Raw genomic sequence first — 17337 nt, 5'->3', positions numbered from 1 at the left:
CTGTGTGTACTCTGGATCAGTGGACGGTACGAAAGGAGGAGTAATTGCTCGCCCAGTTTTTGCTTCATCTCTTTAAACAAACACCATTAAATAAAAACATTTCTTCGAATTCAGATCAATGCGAAAGATTCATGCACGTAAACAAACAGTGGTGGCTCATATAATCCCATCTATTCTATGAGAAGAGGCTCTTTCTTGTCATCCCACTTGTCCAAACGATTCTTTGCATTTGCGACCTGCATGGTAACAATTAGTTAATGGTGTGCCTGGATATAAGTACATAACTGGATAATCCTAGCTAATTAGTACTTAATTAAGTACCTCTTTATTCCAATCAGTCCGAAGTGTGACCCACAATAAGATCACCGTCTGTATAAATGTCCCTCCTATCATTCCAGACCATATTCCCTAATAAAAGAACAAGAAGAAGAGGTGTAAAGCGCTGCTTCTAGAATATGTTCATGTCTAAACGCTTCTATAATTAAAGAAAATGGTTATACGTGGGCTCCAAAGTCGAACTTAAAGCCAAGAACACAACCCAAAGGAATACCAATAATGTAGTAACATCCGACGTTAACATATGCCACAAATGCTTGCCATCCACACCCAACAGCCACCCCTTTATTTTAGAGCACAACAAATGAAAGTTGATGAATAACATGCAGCACAAAAGAACAAACCCCAGCTAAACAAATTAACAAATTAAGCGGGACCACGAACGACCTTGATGTTCAACTACAAGCCCATGAATTGAAGAAGCTAGACATATTTGAGCGTCTTGACTGTTAGATTTCTTTGATGCATACATATATTAGTACTTTAATTGCCTTCATGATTTATGTAGCACTTGAATATGCATGACTGTTTGATATGGAAAGACCCTAGAAAATATACCAAATGTTGAAGGATATCGACATAATGTGTGCCTCTACAAACTAGGGTTTAGAATTGTAATATGAATGTGTTCTAGGTATTCAATTGTAATCAGATTCTATTACCTCTTTGGGTACCTTGTAACTCCCTATTTAAAGGGCTCCTATTATCAATGATAACACACAATTCCATTCTCCTACAACACGTTATCAGCACGATAATCTAACCCTAGCCTAAAGATAAAAGAAAAACCAAAAACCCTAGCTTTGAAAAAAAAAACTTATCTCTCTGCTGTCAACTCCACCGGCCTCCAGCCCGTGCAGCACACCTGTGATCATACCAGCCCGCCCCTGCTGCAGCCCCCGCGCATCCTACCACGCCTCCTGCAAGTCCACTACCTGCAGCCCCCGCTAGCTTCTGCCTTCCCCAACCAACGCAACCACAGCCCAGTCCGCTCGCCTCCCTGCTGCCCAGCCGCACTAGGCCTCGCCTCCCTCCAGCCCGCGCTGCACACCGCTCCAGCCACCTTACCAGCCCGCCTTGCATATCCCAGCAGCCCGACCTGCAGCCATCCCAACAGCCCCGCGCCTTGCAGATCCTAACAGTCCGACCTGCAACCCGCCCAGCAGCCCACTAACCTGTAGCCCGCGCGCCCAGTATCCATTCTGATTTCTGCAGGTGGGAGGAGGAAAAACAGAGGAGAAGAACCAAAAGGAAGAAAGAAGACGCGAAAAGAAAAAAAAGGAAGAAAAAAAGGGAAAAGAAGGGGAGCGGGCTTAGGCCCGAAAAAAAAAAAAAGAAAAAAAAAGGAGGAAGAAGAAAAAAAGGAAGGGAGAAGGGCTGGGCCCGGAAAGAAAAAAAAAGGAGGAAGAAAAAAGGGAAGGGAGAAGGGCAGCCCACCAACTGCCAATTTTCTGACCAGATTCCAGCAATCCTAATTTAGCTACACGCCTGCATCAACACGCGCGTGTTTTCAAGCCAAGAACAATCACGTAAGTTTTATAATTAAGGTTGCTGCTTTCTTGTATTTAAATTCCTTTTATTTTCTGCAAATATTGGAATATATGTTGCTAAATGATTTTGATATTTAACAAAGCGGAATTGTGGGGATTCACGCTTAACGAACTAAGAGTGTTCGTATGAACTAAGAGTGTTCATAATTAAACGAACTAAGAGTGTTTGTGTGAACTAAGAGCGTTCACAATGCTTGGACTAAGAGTGTCCGTAAGCATCAAATTGTGACCATATTAAATTGTTTGGTCTAATCCAAAAGAGATTCTTGGAAATTGATTTCTTGGTAGCATAGCTCAGAAATCTTATTGTTTTAGTTTTTGTGGAAGTTTAACTCCGAAACTAATATATCTTCTCTTCTTATTTTTAGGATGTCGAATGAACCTAGACTCGACTTTCCCATGCTTGACTCAACAGGCTCGGATTACCACAGTTGGGTAACCGATGTTGAGAACCATCTCACTTCAAAGGGAATATTACCCATAATCCAAGCACCTAACCCGGATCTTGTGTTCGTGCAAACACCTACAAAGCATGCTCAAGCAGTTATCTTGATGCGACGCCATATGGACAAGGCACTCAGATTGGAGTATATGTCGATCAAGAATGCAAGAGAGCTATGGGTAGTGCTAGAAGAGCGCTTTGGCAATGTCCAAGATTCCCTCCTCCCTAACTTGAAGGTTCAATGGAACAACCTGTGCTTTGCTGATTTCAAGTATGTAGCTTAATATAATTCAGAAGCTCTTCACATACAGTCCATGTTAAGGTTTTGTGGACAACCTGTCACAGAGCAAGAACTAATTGAGAAAACTCTATCCACCTTCCCTGTTTCAGCCATTGTGGTATCAAAGCAATATCGTACTGAAGTCAATGCTGGACGGATCACGAGGTTTCATCAGCTTATCAATGTTATATCTGTAGCTGAGAAACATGATAACATACTCGTGAGGAATTATAATTCAAGGCCCATTGGAACTAAGAGAGTTCATGAGGCGAATTATAATGCACCCAAAGGAGGGCGCAAGGAGTGGTACCCTAAGAATGGGGGACATGAGGGACGTATGGGCCCATATAACCGCCCTAACCAGGAAGGAAACCGCAAGTTTGGTGTGGATACACGTGGTGGTAATGCCACACGTGGGAGAGGGGGTCGTGGTATCCCTAGCCGTAATGGTGGCTCAATGGGTCATGGTGGTGGCACCAACCCTCCTAGGGAACTCCCGCAACGTTCACAACATGCACCCCAATTAAAGGGAGGCAACCACAATGATGAATGTCATCGATGTGGATCAATTGAGCATTGGTTCAAGCAATGCAAGGCAAGCGAGGAACTAGCTAAAAGATATAGGGCATACAGGGACCTGAGAGAGCAAGAAGTGTACCTTGCAGAAGAAGAAGAAGATGGTGGAGATGTCAACCTCACCATAGAGGACTTCAAAGCTGAAGATGAATTGCACAAGGATGCAGCAGACTTTGATTAGATTAGTCCTTTTATTTTTCCAAGAACTTTTGTAATGACAATTTGCCTTAGTCAATAAATGACAATTGTATTAACTCTTTCTTATGTGGCGGACCCAATAAAATGTGATGTCTAGGAAAGTCATTGAGATTATTGGTACTTAAGAGGGCCTCGCTCCACCAACGTCTCTCTCTACTTTCCTGGTCATATTTGATTGGAGTTACCAAACGGATAGAGTGACTACAATGTGTCTTACTTTGATTTTATTTGGATTAGATTTTGGAAACTTTGATGTAATCATTGGCTATTAATAAAGTGTCAATTCTTTTACTTAATGTCTTGGACATACCTTAATTCAAACTTTATTATATAAGAGCTAATGGTTTTCATGTGGAAACACATTATGAGAATGGACAGAGTTCCTTTGCATCACCTCTAATGACTACGGACATAAACGAGTGTTAGAGAAACTTATGTGTCGCTCTAGTGGGTTGTATGCAACCACTATTTGAGTTATTGAATCTAACCATGTCATGAGAGACGACTTATGGGATTTTGACACATATAGGCTTTGACATGATGATCAGTGTATTAAAGACTTTACACGGACATCCATTTTCAGAACGAAGAAAAGTAAGAACCAAGAATTGGTTCGAGGAGCTGCACATGCGCCTCATGGCCCCATGATTATGCAAAGACCGGCCATACATGGCCGGCGCCACCTACCCCCTGCGGAAAATACATGGCATTGACGCCATAAACTCCTCTCTCTACTTCTCAAGTCTATTGTGACATTATGGCTTAATCAAAACCTTCATTGGTTGATTATAAAGCCCATGTTTCGTTCTGTAAAGTCTGTTATTTAGGATTGAGACCATCCTATGCAAAGGAGATTGAGGAAATAATTCCATTCTTACAAAGAATCTAAGGGAATTCTATGGATTTGATCAACCAACTTGCGGACCATATAGATGTTTTATGGTGTTGGTTGATACGCAAACACGCTGGTCACGTGTGGTGCCATTATCCACTCGTAATGCTGCTTATACTACACTCCTAGCACATAACATATGGCTACGGGCTCACTACCCAGATCATCTCATTCAATCAATTTGACTTGATAATGCTAGAGAGTTTACATCGAAAATTTTCGATGACTATTGCATATCATTGGATATTGATATCAAGTATCATATTCCCATGTACACACCTAATTGGTCTCGCAGAAATGCCACCATTAAACGACTACGATGGTAGCCCAGACATTGGTAAGGCGCACAAATATTTCTGCTTGGGTTATGCAATATCGCATGCAGCTATGCTAATTCGTCTAAGACTCATAGCAGCCACTCAACTTTTATTTGCGTTATAGCTAGTGATTGGGTTCGAGTCTAATATCTCGTATTTATGCATATTTGAGTGTGCGGTTCATGTGCCAATTGCGCCGCCACAGCGCATCAACATGAGTCATTGCAACGAATGCATATATATATATATATATATATATATATATAAATGTTGGACATGAATCTCCAACTATAAGTCCGCTATGTAGAACCCTTGACAGGCGATCTCTATTTCGCTGGATTTGCGAATTGTCACTTTTATGAGATAGTCTTTCCGTCGTTAGGGGGAGATTAGAACGTCAATGTTCAACAGGAACGACAGGAATTGTCGTGGTCTGTCCTCACTATGTCTCATCTTGATCCCCTAAAAGTGACGAGATCACATATACCTGCTGCAAACATGCTTGCAAGGATTGATGTCCCCACAAGAGGACATGGTGCCACCCAGAGAAGATGGGTACTGCACCATTACCATGGATGGTGGTATGGTGACGCCACAAAGGTGGCATAATGGCGTCATAGGCCATGGGTTCCGTTAGAGAGAGTAGGAGACCCATAGGTTTGATGGATTCTCGCCCTAAGAAGAGAGCGAGTCTGGCACAACTTGATCTATTGATCATTGATACTCAAAATCCATCTCATGAGAATATTTTGGATTGTGGTTATGTCCAAGAGACATCGTTGGGGGACGCCTCAATGTTAGAACCAATTCCTGAAAATATAGAGATCTCTACGAACTACACTAGTGTACCTGAGGACGTGGAATTATTGAGACCAATGACATCGAACCTTACTCCGTTGAAGAATGCCAACGTAGAGAAAATTGGCTTAAATGGAAAGGTGCGATCCAGGTTGAATTGGATTCACTAACGAAGAGGAAGGATTTCGGGCCTGAGATGCCAACACCTCCTAACATAAAACCTATTGACATTAATAAGTCTTCGTTAGATAGCGTGATGAGAAAAAGAGATGGTAATCTCGCCTTATGGCGCAAGGTTTCTCACAACGCCCTAGAATCGACTACGAGAAGACATATTCTCTCGTAATGGATGTCATTGCACTCCACTACCTTGTTAGTTTGGTAGTTTCCAAATAACTGAACATGCAGCTTACGAATGTGGTCACTACGTATCTCTATGGGGATCTAGATACGGAATATAATGAAGTTTCTTGTGGACTTTATTTACCCAAGTCAAGTGGCTCTAGACCACGGAGCGCATTTGCAACGAGATTGAAATGCTCACTAAAATGACTACTTGATTGGGAAGGGATATGATGAACTATGCCCACGTGTTTCCATGATAAGTTGCGGATTTGCAATTGTCGCGGTTTATGTTGATAAACATAATTGGAACCCTTGAGAGTTAAGGGAAACCGCTGAACACCTGAAATCCGAGTTTGAGAGGAAGGACCTTGGGAGAACACGGTTTTGTCTAAATTCAGAACTTGTATACCGTGTCAATAAACATTTTTGATAAAGTCAAAGATGCATCATGGTCGTCCGTAGTCTTGGCCCTAAAAGGGATCCGTTTCGTCCCAGGGATGATGACGAAGACGTGTTAATAGCAGAAGTGCTTACTTATGTACAATACACGCATTATTGTACTTAGCACAATACAAGACCGAACACCTCAATTATTATGAACTTGTTGGCTAGATATAGCCCCGCGCCAACGCAACGCCATTAGATTCGTATAAAGACAATCTTTCGATATTTGAGAGGTACGATTGATATGGGCTTGTTCTATCCCTACAGAGAAAAGAGATGACGGAAGTGTGGGATCGGACCCCACAAGGTAAAATGTCACCTTCCGTGCTCCTCCTACCCTCCATCAAAATGACAACAAGCATTTCTTAATATTGAAGTGAACCAAATCCGATCAGAGGATAATGTAGCGGACTTATTTACTAAGTTGTTACCAAAATCCACCTTCGAGAAACATGTGAAGAGCATCGGATTGAGAAAGTTATCCGAACTCCCATGATTGTAGCAATCAAGGGGAGATATTGACATCAGGGGGAGGCATGATGTCTACATGTTCGATCTCGAAGAGTGAAGGACGTGTTGTGCTCTTTTTGTCCTTCGACCAGGGTTATTTTTGTCCCACAGGGTTTTTGTTACATGGCAAGGTTTTTAACGAGGCAACAATCAATGCGTCATCACCAAGTTTGAGCGGCACAAGGAGGAGTGTTGAAGGATATCGACATAATGTGTGCCTCTACAAACTAGAGTTTACAATTGTAATAGGAATGTGTTCTAGGTATTCAATTGTAATCAGATTCTATTACCTTTTTGGGTACCTTGTAACTCCCTATTTAAAGGGCTCCTATTATCAATGATAACACACAATTCCATTCTCCTACAACACCAAATTCATTTCATCATTCAGATTGATATATCATATGTTATTATTATCACATGTCAGCTCGGACATATATAGACAAAAAAATTCTTTATCATGAAACATAGAATTAAATGCTCAAATGCATATATGTGTGCTAGCTGATTAATCCCAGTCACGTATAGATATGATTAATCTATCAACCATGGTTCATGAAGGGACCAGATGCACATTGTGTTGGACCTCCCCAGTGGTCAATCGATCACTATAAACATACCAAGTTGGAATGGCCTCCGCAGCTCCACTCAAACAACATCACTAGCTACTTCATGGATCTATCGCTTTGGTATATCATTATTGGACCAAATGTATATAAAATGATTGACAAGGTTTTCCCTAACCATCTTAGCCAAAAGATATAGTAATCGATAAAGAGTTTAAAGAGTTTTTTGGATTCTACTTCTCAATTGAGCATACCATAATCTGCGATCAAGAGTAAAATTAGTAGTGCAAGGGCCAATTATTATCCACTGTGTTATACATAAATCTAAGGGAGCTACCTATCTCCGAGATTTTGAAAAAAACTGTTCTTTTGCCACACGGGTAGCAAAAACAAACTTAAATTCTTCACTTCGAATATTAGCTAAGTCTAGAATAGTAGAATGAAAGTCTTTTTCTTTCTTCTTCGATCGGATGGAAAATTTTCAAGATGGACCACGTAATAGAGCTGCATTTAATTTAGTTTTTCAGTACTGTGTGGCAAAGTATGTGGTCTCTGAATTAGGGTTTAAGTTTTCATAATAAAAATTGGGGAAAAAACACCGACCAGGAAAAACATAAGGAAACCGATATATAGTTAGAAGCTGCATTAGACGTACCAGACAAAACAGGTTGGATGCCGTTGAGCATAATAGAGACAGCAAGGTAAGAAGATAGGGCTGAAACTGCATTGGACACAGTCTTGCCCTCGGTGAACGCGTAGCTTATGACATTTCGTAGTGCAAGCACAACAATGGCACACACTACAGAGATGAGGAACGAGGTTGATGTCACTATTATTACTGCAAATGCAGCCGACTTTGGATGTCCCGCCCCGAGCTCATTCCCAATCCTCACACTGTTCATTCATTAGATGACTAGGTATGAGGATCCAGATCATATATAACTGCTAAACCCTAAAAGAATTAGCAGAGTTCCATTTTTTTTTTTTTTGGATGAAAGAAAACAAGAGAACCTAACCACCATCAAAAACCCAAGGAACAGACTCCTGGTCTCCTGGACTGTCAAATAAAAACAAATTTATAAAGGTGGAAGGTGGATTGGTCACCCTATCACTAGGACACATCCTCTGTTAGTGTGAGTCATCGTTTCCCTATTAGGAATGGATTATAAGGGAATATATTATTGTAACTACTTACCTTGTATATGTTGTGTAGTACAGTAGTACACAATAGTCGTAGTACGATTGTAATCTGTTTATATACACCACAGAATGGGTGTAATTAAATATTAGAAAATTCATTCTCTATATCTCGTCTTATTTGACTTGGTATCAGAGCAAAGATCCGAGAGGACTTTGTCTCTTATTTTCTACTTCCTAATTTCCTAGGTCGGGGAATTAATCCCATTGTTAGGGTTATTGTTTCTCCCATCGTTGTCTCTCATCCAAGAACGACTATATTGTCTTCTCCTTGGACTTCAACATCATCAGACCAGCCACCTTCCATCGATTCAACATCATCAGACCGGCTTCGTCTCCAGAACTAGACCGCCGTCGTATTCGTTGGTCAGATCCAGTCACCTTCTTCCTGCAACAGATCCGGCATTAGACCAGATTCATCGAGTCCAGTCGGCTTCGTCTTCAACCCGAAACCGCCGCCGTCATCTCTCATCAACCCAGATCGACATCTTTCCCATCGAGTCTAGTCGGCTCCGTCTTCAGCCCGAAACCGCCGCTGTCACCCCTACCCAGATCGGCATCTCTCTTGGTTACCAGCCCAGAATCATCCATCTTCCTCGATTTCCAGATCGGCATCAACGCTTTATGTCCAGATCTTCTACGATTTGACCCGATCTTCTACGACCCGGCCCGAGCTACAAGGTGATCAGTGCAACCAGTTGAACCCGGGTCAACCCGTGCAACAAGTCAACCCGACCCGACCCGTGTACAACAGATATTAAAAAAAAAAAAAAAAAAAGGTTCTGCACGTTCTATCCTTATTCTTTTTTAAGAATCTGTCTTTTTTCCGCTGCATATTTTGTGTGATTCTGCTGCTGTATTGTTGTGATGGGTGGTGATCAAAGTGAAAGTCAAGGTTCTAAGACCAATGAGGTTCAAAAAGTTGAGGTCTCTGTTAAGAGCTCAGAAGGTGGTTCTTTTGGTGGTACCAAACTCACTGGTACCAATTTCCGAACATGGAAGAAGATTATGTCTGTTTATCTTCGCGGGATACACAAGATGGGACATGTGACAGGAACAATCAAGGTTCCTAGTGAAGATGACATAGAGGCCTATGCTAAGTGGGAAGATGATGATGGGTTAGTAATGTCTATTTTATTTAGAGCCATGACTGATGATGTGCTACAGATGGTAGAGGAATGTGAAACTGCTGAGGCAATATGGAAGACGTTGGGAGATCTCTATACAAATGACTCTGATTTTATACAGGTTCATGAACTGATGTGCAAAGCTACAGGAATGCAACAGAATGGGCAACCAGTGTCAGTGTTTTTCACCAAGCTGAAGAATGTATGGGCTGAAATTGATCAGAAGCGTCCTTGCAAGATCAAGAATCAGGAAGATCTTGTGTGGTACCAGAAGGAGAAGGAGCTAGAAAGGGTTCATGTCTTCCTGAGAGGGCTTGATGAGAAGCATAGCAGTGCCAAGGGAGAATTGCTCAGAATGACAGACCCTCCTAGTTTGAACACAGCTTTTACTTACATCCGCAAGGATGAGTCTCAGCAGGAAAGTGTCAAACATGCACAGGTTGAAGTATCTAGCCTAGCCATTCAGGCCAAGTCACCTGCACATTTCCTTCAGCAACAGAGTTCAGCCCCACTTCATCAGCAAGGTTTTCCCCAAGGCTTCTCCAACCGTCCTCGTCCTCAATGCTCTTATTGCAACGATCTTGGGCATGTTCGGGAGACTTGTTGGAAGTTGAACCCACACCTTAAACCTAAAAAGCAAGGTTATCGCCTTAAGGGGAAAGTAGCTGCAGTTCACTTGGTCCAAGAACCGGATTTCTATGGAGTGGCTGGCCAAGATCATCATACAACAGGTGGAGCTACCCCTACAGCCTCTATAGCAGGTCGAGGTAAAATTGGTTTGGCTTTACAGATTTCTAACTTTGTTGGTTCTGATACATGGATTATTGATTCTGGTGTCTCCGATCATATGACTTATGAAAAATCATATTTTACTGAATTGTCTTCCCCATCAGTGTCCTATGTAACCAATGCCAATGGTGAGGCTTTTCCTGTGTTAGGGTCAGGGTCAGTGCGTATTGCTCCCACTTTAGAACTTCATAATGTGTTATATGTGCCTGACTTATCTCATCACTTGATATCTGTCCCACAATTGAACACTGAGTCTAAATGCTCTGTAACCTTTTATCCTATGTATGTGATTTTTCAGGATCTTCTCACCAGGGAGATAGTCGGTCGGGGGTATCTGAGGGGCAGGTTGTTCCATCTGGATCAGACATACGCAGGAGAGAAACCAGGAGCCCAGTCCCGAGCCGCTTTGACTTCGACTTCTGATAAGCTAAGTGAGATTTGATTGTGGCATCGCCGTTTAGGGCATCCATCTTTTAGTCTTATGAAGAAAACCATGCCTACTCTGTTTATTGGTGTGGATGAGTCATTTTTACATTGTGAAACATGTGTTTTGGCCAAGAGTCATCGTGCTACTTATTCTCCTAGTATTTCTAATAAAAGTGTTATTCCTTTTGAGTTGATTCATTCTGATGTTTGGGGACCTTCTAGAGAGCCTACTGTATCGGGTATGCGATATTTTGTGTTGTTTATTGATGATTGTACAAGATTGTCATGGGTTGCTCTTCTTAAAACCAAAGATGAAGTCTTCCCCGCTTTTCAAACCTTTCGTAATCTTGTTCAGACACAATATCATAGCACCATTAAAGTCCTTCGTTCTGACAATGGGGGGGAGTATGTTAATCATGTGTTCCAAGAGTTTTTTAAAATCCATGGGATTGTTCACCAAACCACGTGTCCACAAACACCAGAACAGAATGGAGTGTCCGAACGGAAAAACCGTCATTTACTTGATATGGCTCGTGCCCTTCTTTTTAGTGCTCATATGCCTAAGTATCTTTGGGGCGATGCTATACATGCTTCCTCTCATCTTATCAATCGTCTTCCATCTAGTGTCCTTCAGGGCAAAATTCCATTTGAGGTTCTCGCCTCCCATGTCTCCTTACCATCCTTTCACAATCTTCCAGCTCGTGTTTTTGGTTGTGTTGCCTTTGTCCATGTACCAAAAAATCAGAGGTCTAAGTTGGATGCCCGGGCCCTTAAGTGTGTTTGTTGGCTACGGAGGTCATCAGAAGGGGTACAAGTGCTATCATCCACCCACCAGAAAGTATTATGTCACTATGGATGTTACTTTCTTTGAAGACATGAGCTATTTCTCCTCTTCAGATACAGCTCTTCAGGGGGAGAATTCATATTTTGAAGAGCTATATCATGGAGAGGGGGAAGAGTCAGAGGGAGAAGGAACAGCCACATAACCAGGAGGGGTTTTGACGGATCCGATTGAAACTGTTAGCTCACCGCCTCCAACAGCAGAAGCACCAGTTCCCATCACTCAAAATGAGGTTGGAGACACAACTGCACCTCCTGCCATCGCTTCTACCCCTGACCCACAGCTTCCTGGTACTGAAGATCATCCATTTGAGGTATGTCCATCCACTGATACTAGTAGTAGTGAGTCTAATGTTGAGTAATATGTGTTACCACATAGGACCACTCGAGGTCATTCAGCCAAAAGATATGAACCTACTCTTACTGCCAAATCAACATATCCAGTAGCCAACTATATGTCCACTAGGAGGTTGTCTAAGTCATATGAATCATTTGTGAATCAAATATCTGCTGTATCAGTACCTAACAAAGTGCAGGATGCATTGGGGAATCCAAAGTGGAGGAAGGCTATGGATGAAGAGATGGAGGCGTTGCAGAAGAACAGTACTTGGCAACTTGTGCCTCCACCACAAGGCAAGAAGGCTGTAGGCTGTCGTTGGGTGTTTACCGTGAAGCATAATGCAGATGGATCAGTGAATCGATACAAAGCACGTCTTGTAGCAAAGGGATTTACTCAGACGTATGGTATAGACTATGATGAAACTTTTGCTCCTGTTGCCAAGATGAATACTATTCGGGTTCTGCTTTCGTTCGCTGCTAGTTTAAACTGGCCACTCCGACAGTTTGATGTCAAGAATGCATTTCTTCATGGAGAGTTAGCCGAGGAAGTATACATGAGCCTCCCACCAGGGTATGTGGTTGCTTCTCCTGGTGAGTTTGTATGCAAATTGAGAAAGTCTCTGTATGGTCTCAAATAGTCACCTCGTGCTTGGTTTGGAAGATTTTCACAGTTCATGCGAAAGATTGGTTATAGGCAGAGCAACTCAGACCATACCTTATTTCTCAAGCATCAACAGGGGAAGGTAACAGCTCTAATTATCTATGTGGATGATATGGTAATCACTGGTAACGACACTGTTGAGATGGATAGACTGCAAAGACAGCTAGCTTCTGAGTTTGAGATGAAGGACTTGGGTGAGCTTAAGTACTTCTTAGGAATTGAGGTAGCCAGGGGGAGAGAAGGAATCTATCTGTGCCAGACGAAGTATGTTCTTGACTTGCTGACAGAAACAGGTTTGTTAGATTGCAGACCTATTGACACTCCTATTGAGCAGAATCATGGTTTAGCTGAGTATCCAGATCAGGTACCTACTGATCGAGCTCGCTATCAGAGATTAGTTGGGCGCTTGATTTATTTGGCTCATACCAGACCAGACGTTGCGTATGCAGTGAGCGTGGTGAGTCAGTTCATGCATAATCCGAGTGAGAGTCACATGGATGCTGTTATGCGAATTCTGAAATACTTGAAGTCAGCTCCAGTTAGGGGAGTACTATTTTCTAAACATAACAACATTCTTGAGGTTTATGGCTTCACAGATGCAGATTGGGCTGGAAATATCACAGACAGGAGGTCGACATCAGGTTACTTTACCTTTGTGGGAGGTAATTTGGTTACATGGAAGAGTAAGAAACAGAAAGTTGTGGCACGTTCTAGTGCTGAGGCCGAGTATAGAGGTATGGCTCATGGAGTGTGTGAATTGTTGTGGTTGAGGAATCTGTTACGTGATCTGGGTTTCATACTCAAAAATTCCATGCAGTTGTATTGTGACAACAAGGCAGCTATTGACATATCACAGAATCTAGTACAGCATGATCGTACTAAGCATGTGGAGGTTGATCGTCACTTTATAAAGGAGAAGCTAGATGCCAAGATCATTAGCTTTCCTTTTGTTCCAACTGAAGAGCAACTTGCAGATGTACTTACCAAAGGAGTTTCCAGGAAGGCGTTTTATGACTCAGTAAGCAAGTTGGGCATGGTTGATGTATATGCGCCAACTTGAGGGGGAGTGTTAGTGTGAGTCATCGTTTCCCTATTAGGAATGGACTATAAGGGAATATATTATTGTAACTACTTACCTTGTATATGTTGTGTAGTACAGTAGTACACAATAGTCGTAGTACGATTGTAATTTGTTTATATACACCACAGAATGGGTGTAATTAAATATTAGAAACTTCATTCTCTATATCTCGTCTTATTTGACTTCCTCCTAGAAGCCAAAGCCGCAATGAAGTCAGCCGCTTTGTTGGCTTGTCTGCTGGACCAAAGCCAACTAATTGCAGTAAACGAAGGAATTAGAGAGTTCTATTTATATAAAACCCTATGTAACTTGGTAACTGACCTTGCAGCAGCATTGAAACCCACAGAAACCATGAACACCCATCCAGATATGGTCATGCTGCACTAATAAAGTGTTCCATTAGATAAATTTTGATTGAAAAAACTGAAGGATGAAAGAATTATTGTGTATCCAATATTCCAAAGACGTACAGCTTGTTAGCACACTTTTTTTTAAAAAAAAATTGAACCATAAAATATGAATTAGTACGTAATTTTTTTTTTCATGTTATTTTTCATTTAATAAATGAAATTATTGGAGCGAGACAATATGGAGCATTCAATGACTATGTGACATTATCATTATCAGTCTGACATGTATGTTTTATCCAGAGATGCCGAGATCGCTAGGTTTGCCGGCGACCCGCGTTCCCGATCGCGCGATCCAAATCGCGGTACGATCGCAAACCAGATCGGTAACTCCAGCGATCCCTTATTTACCCAGCATCAGGTGATTCAGATCTGGTGTTCTTCAAGAATCAAGACTTCGTCAGTCATCATTCAATTAAGTTTACCCACTTCTGCTGCTCCACTGAGATACCCACCTCTGCTGCTCTGCAGAGATTTATTTCTAGTGTTTTAAGTTTGTCCTCTTTTTGGTTTTTTTAAGAAGATAATGACTATTCTAATAAAATAAAAAACGATAATATCTAAAAGAATTCTAATATCTAATTTTACTTATTTATCCTTTCAAATTAATGTGGTTTTCATAGTAGATGTATAAGGGTTATTTACGTAAAAAAGTTATGTTTCTAAATATGCAATTAGGAGTATGGTTTATCTATTTATTATTTTTTTATAATTATATCTATCATATGTAATTTATTTTCAATAAAATTTTCACTAATATATTCTAGCGCACCGCGTATCACAGAAACTGGCGTACCGTAATGACCCGCGATCCAGGCAACACTGGTTTTATCAAAAGCTACTGAAAACAGATAGATCATGATCATAGCAGAAATTAAGCAGAAAGACATTTATTTTCGCTCAAAGAACTAGTTATTGACTAGTTGTTGTAGCTACATTCAGCGTCGCTAGTAACCACCAAAAATTAGTGGGGCTAGAAAGAGCAAAATTATTTGTGAATCTTCTAGTTGGTCTCAGAAATTTAGTACCAAGGAAAATTAGGAATATGCTCTAAGCTACGTGAAGAAGAAAATTAGTATATAGCTAGACAGCATAATCTTTCCGTAAACAATTGCTTACCAAACAGAGAGAGCGTCCAAGGCAATTTCAGCGTCTTCAAGCAACCCAGCAATCAAAACGATAATCTGATAGTACCAAGTCTCGAGGCAAAGAATTACGGCAGACGCAACAGATAGCTTCAGAAAACTCCAAAGCCCAGAAAAAGCCTGCATGCTAAAACCTGTCCAAGTACGTTTACACCTTGGACTCAGCAATATGTAAACAAACTGCGCCACCACTATAATCCACCACGAAAAGCTCAACATCAGCGATGCGCCTAACAAGCCCTATCCCAACTTATAAATCACTACCCAACTCAGCACCACATGCACCACGAGGGCAGCCGCGGATATGTACGCGCTCGGGAACACGATGCTCTGAGCCTGGAGGAATTTTTGTATGGGAAAATTGCAAGCGTAGGCAAAGATTTGGGGGATAAGTCAGTAAACGAAGATTGCGGCTGCAGAGGCAATGGTGGCCGATTCGCCTAGGGCAAGCAAGATGGGCTCGGAGAAGATGTAGATGAACATAACTGGGATCCCAGTTGCCATTAGCAGGATCGTTGAACGCTGCAGATATACGCCTAGCATGTCATATTTCTTTGCTCCATAGGCTTGACCACAGAGCGTTTCCACCGCACTTCCCATTCCAAGCTGCGTTCATCAAAAAATACACATAAGATATGGAAATGTTATATTACTAGACTGTAATTAATCTCTCTCTAAAGTCTAAACTATTCATTTCCTAATTCTCGTTTCTATATATGTGTTAGCAGTGCGAATTTTACTAACCAAATTTGTTTACCGAGTACTAAATTAGTAGACATGGTCGTATATCCTCTACAAATTGTTTATCATCAGATTTGCTATCAAATAATATATATCAGTACACATAACATTATCATGTTATACATACCATGAGGCCGTAGGCAAAAACTTGGATGCCGGTGTTGCCAAGAGAAGAGGCAGCGAGTTCGAGATTGCCTAGATGCCCGCAGTAGATTTGGGTGGACATGGAAATAACGTTGTTTAATTAGAAAGTAAACCACCACCGTACTGCCGGAGCTGCAAGTCGGAAGAGAATCTTCAGTTCGACCCACGTGGCACGTCTAAGACGGTGGAAGTACGGAAGCTCGGTGTTGGAGAGCGTTTCTTCCAGTTCCGAGCTCACTAGTTGAACAGATGAAGATCTTTTGTCAGTCAAGATGGGTTCAGAGAGCTCACTGGAGTAGTCCATGCTATCGACCCAAGTTCTCTCGACCTTCTTTAATTCTCCTAGTACTTCCACTGTAAGAATGCCATTGCCTGCTTTTATACTACGTATATATGGTGTGCTGATATATGTGCTTAGCGCACCAAGCAACCTTAAATAAAATAAATTAATAATAAACTCATTCAAACCCAATCAAATAAAGTGGAACATGCATGACTGGAACTTTTATCTCTTTCTTAAATTTGATTTTTCTCAACAATTACTGAGTATAACCCTATCAGATGATAAATGTGTGGAGGCCGTACAGCATTTACTGAGTATAACCTTATCAGATGTGTGGAGGCCGTACAGCATTTACTGAGTATAACCCTATCAGATGATAAATGTGTGGAGGCCGTACAACAATTACTGAGTATAACCTTTTACCAGTAAAACTTATCACCGTCGTACATGTGGCTCTCTTCTTTGGTTAATCCCATCCACACAAACAAACAAACAAACGAACGAACGAACAGCATAAAGTTTTTCTATGCTTTGCTGACGAATCAAACTCATGCAAACTAAATAATTAAAGGAAAGAAACTAGGGTAAAGATGCAATAAATAACGAATAGAATGTGATGGATCTTTCTTGTATAATTAAATCACGAATCCAATTCCACTTTGTTTTCCATTGTTATGTTATTTCTGAGTCGCAATCTCAGAGTGGCATATATATATATATATATATTTTTTTTGAAGAATTCATAATTTCGAGAATTTATACCTTACTAGTGTTAGTTGTATAAGAATTAGTTAGTGTGTTAGCTCGTTAATTAGGAATAATTAGTTTATTAGTCAGTTGTTAATTAGTCTCGGTAATTAGTTTCATTGTCTGATACTTCTTGCATGAGCTGTCTGAATGAGA

At 41.2% G+C, this 17337-nt stretch overlaps 1 protein-coding gene across 1 annotated transcript; it reads right to left on the bottom strand.

Moving 5' to 3' along the window:
- Positions 1-77: 77 nt before the first annotated feature.
- On the bottom strand, positions 78-16468 carry LOC112165419 (protein DETOXIFICATION 40). The gene is given in 7 exon segments (XM_024301907.2): positions 78-236; positions 322-408; positions 501-619; positions 7910-8148; positions 14036-14092; positions 15241-15872; positions 16135-16468. Coding segments are annotated over 7 exon segments (1299 nt in total). The 5' UTR covers positions 16234-16468; the 3' UTR covers positions 78-170.
- Between the last annotated feature and the right edge of the window lie 869 nt (positions 16469-17337).

Source organism: Rosa chinensis, chromosome 5 (assembly GCF_002994745.2).
Source record: "Rosa chinensis cultivar Old Blush chromosome 5, RchiOBHm-V2, whole genome shotgun sequence".
Classification (NCBI taxonomy): domain Eukaryota; kingdom Viridiplantae; phylum Streptophyta; class Magnoliopsida; order Rosales; family Rosaceae; genus Rosa; species Rosa chinensis.
Note: the sequence above shows the minus strand (reverse complement) of the source record. Positions and strands in the feature narration are given on the sequence as shown.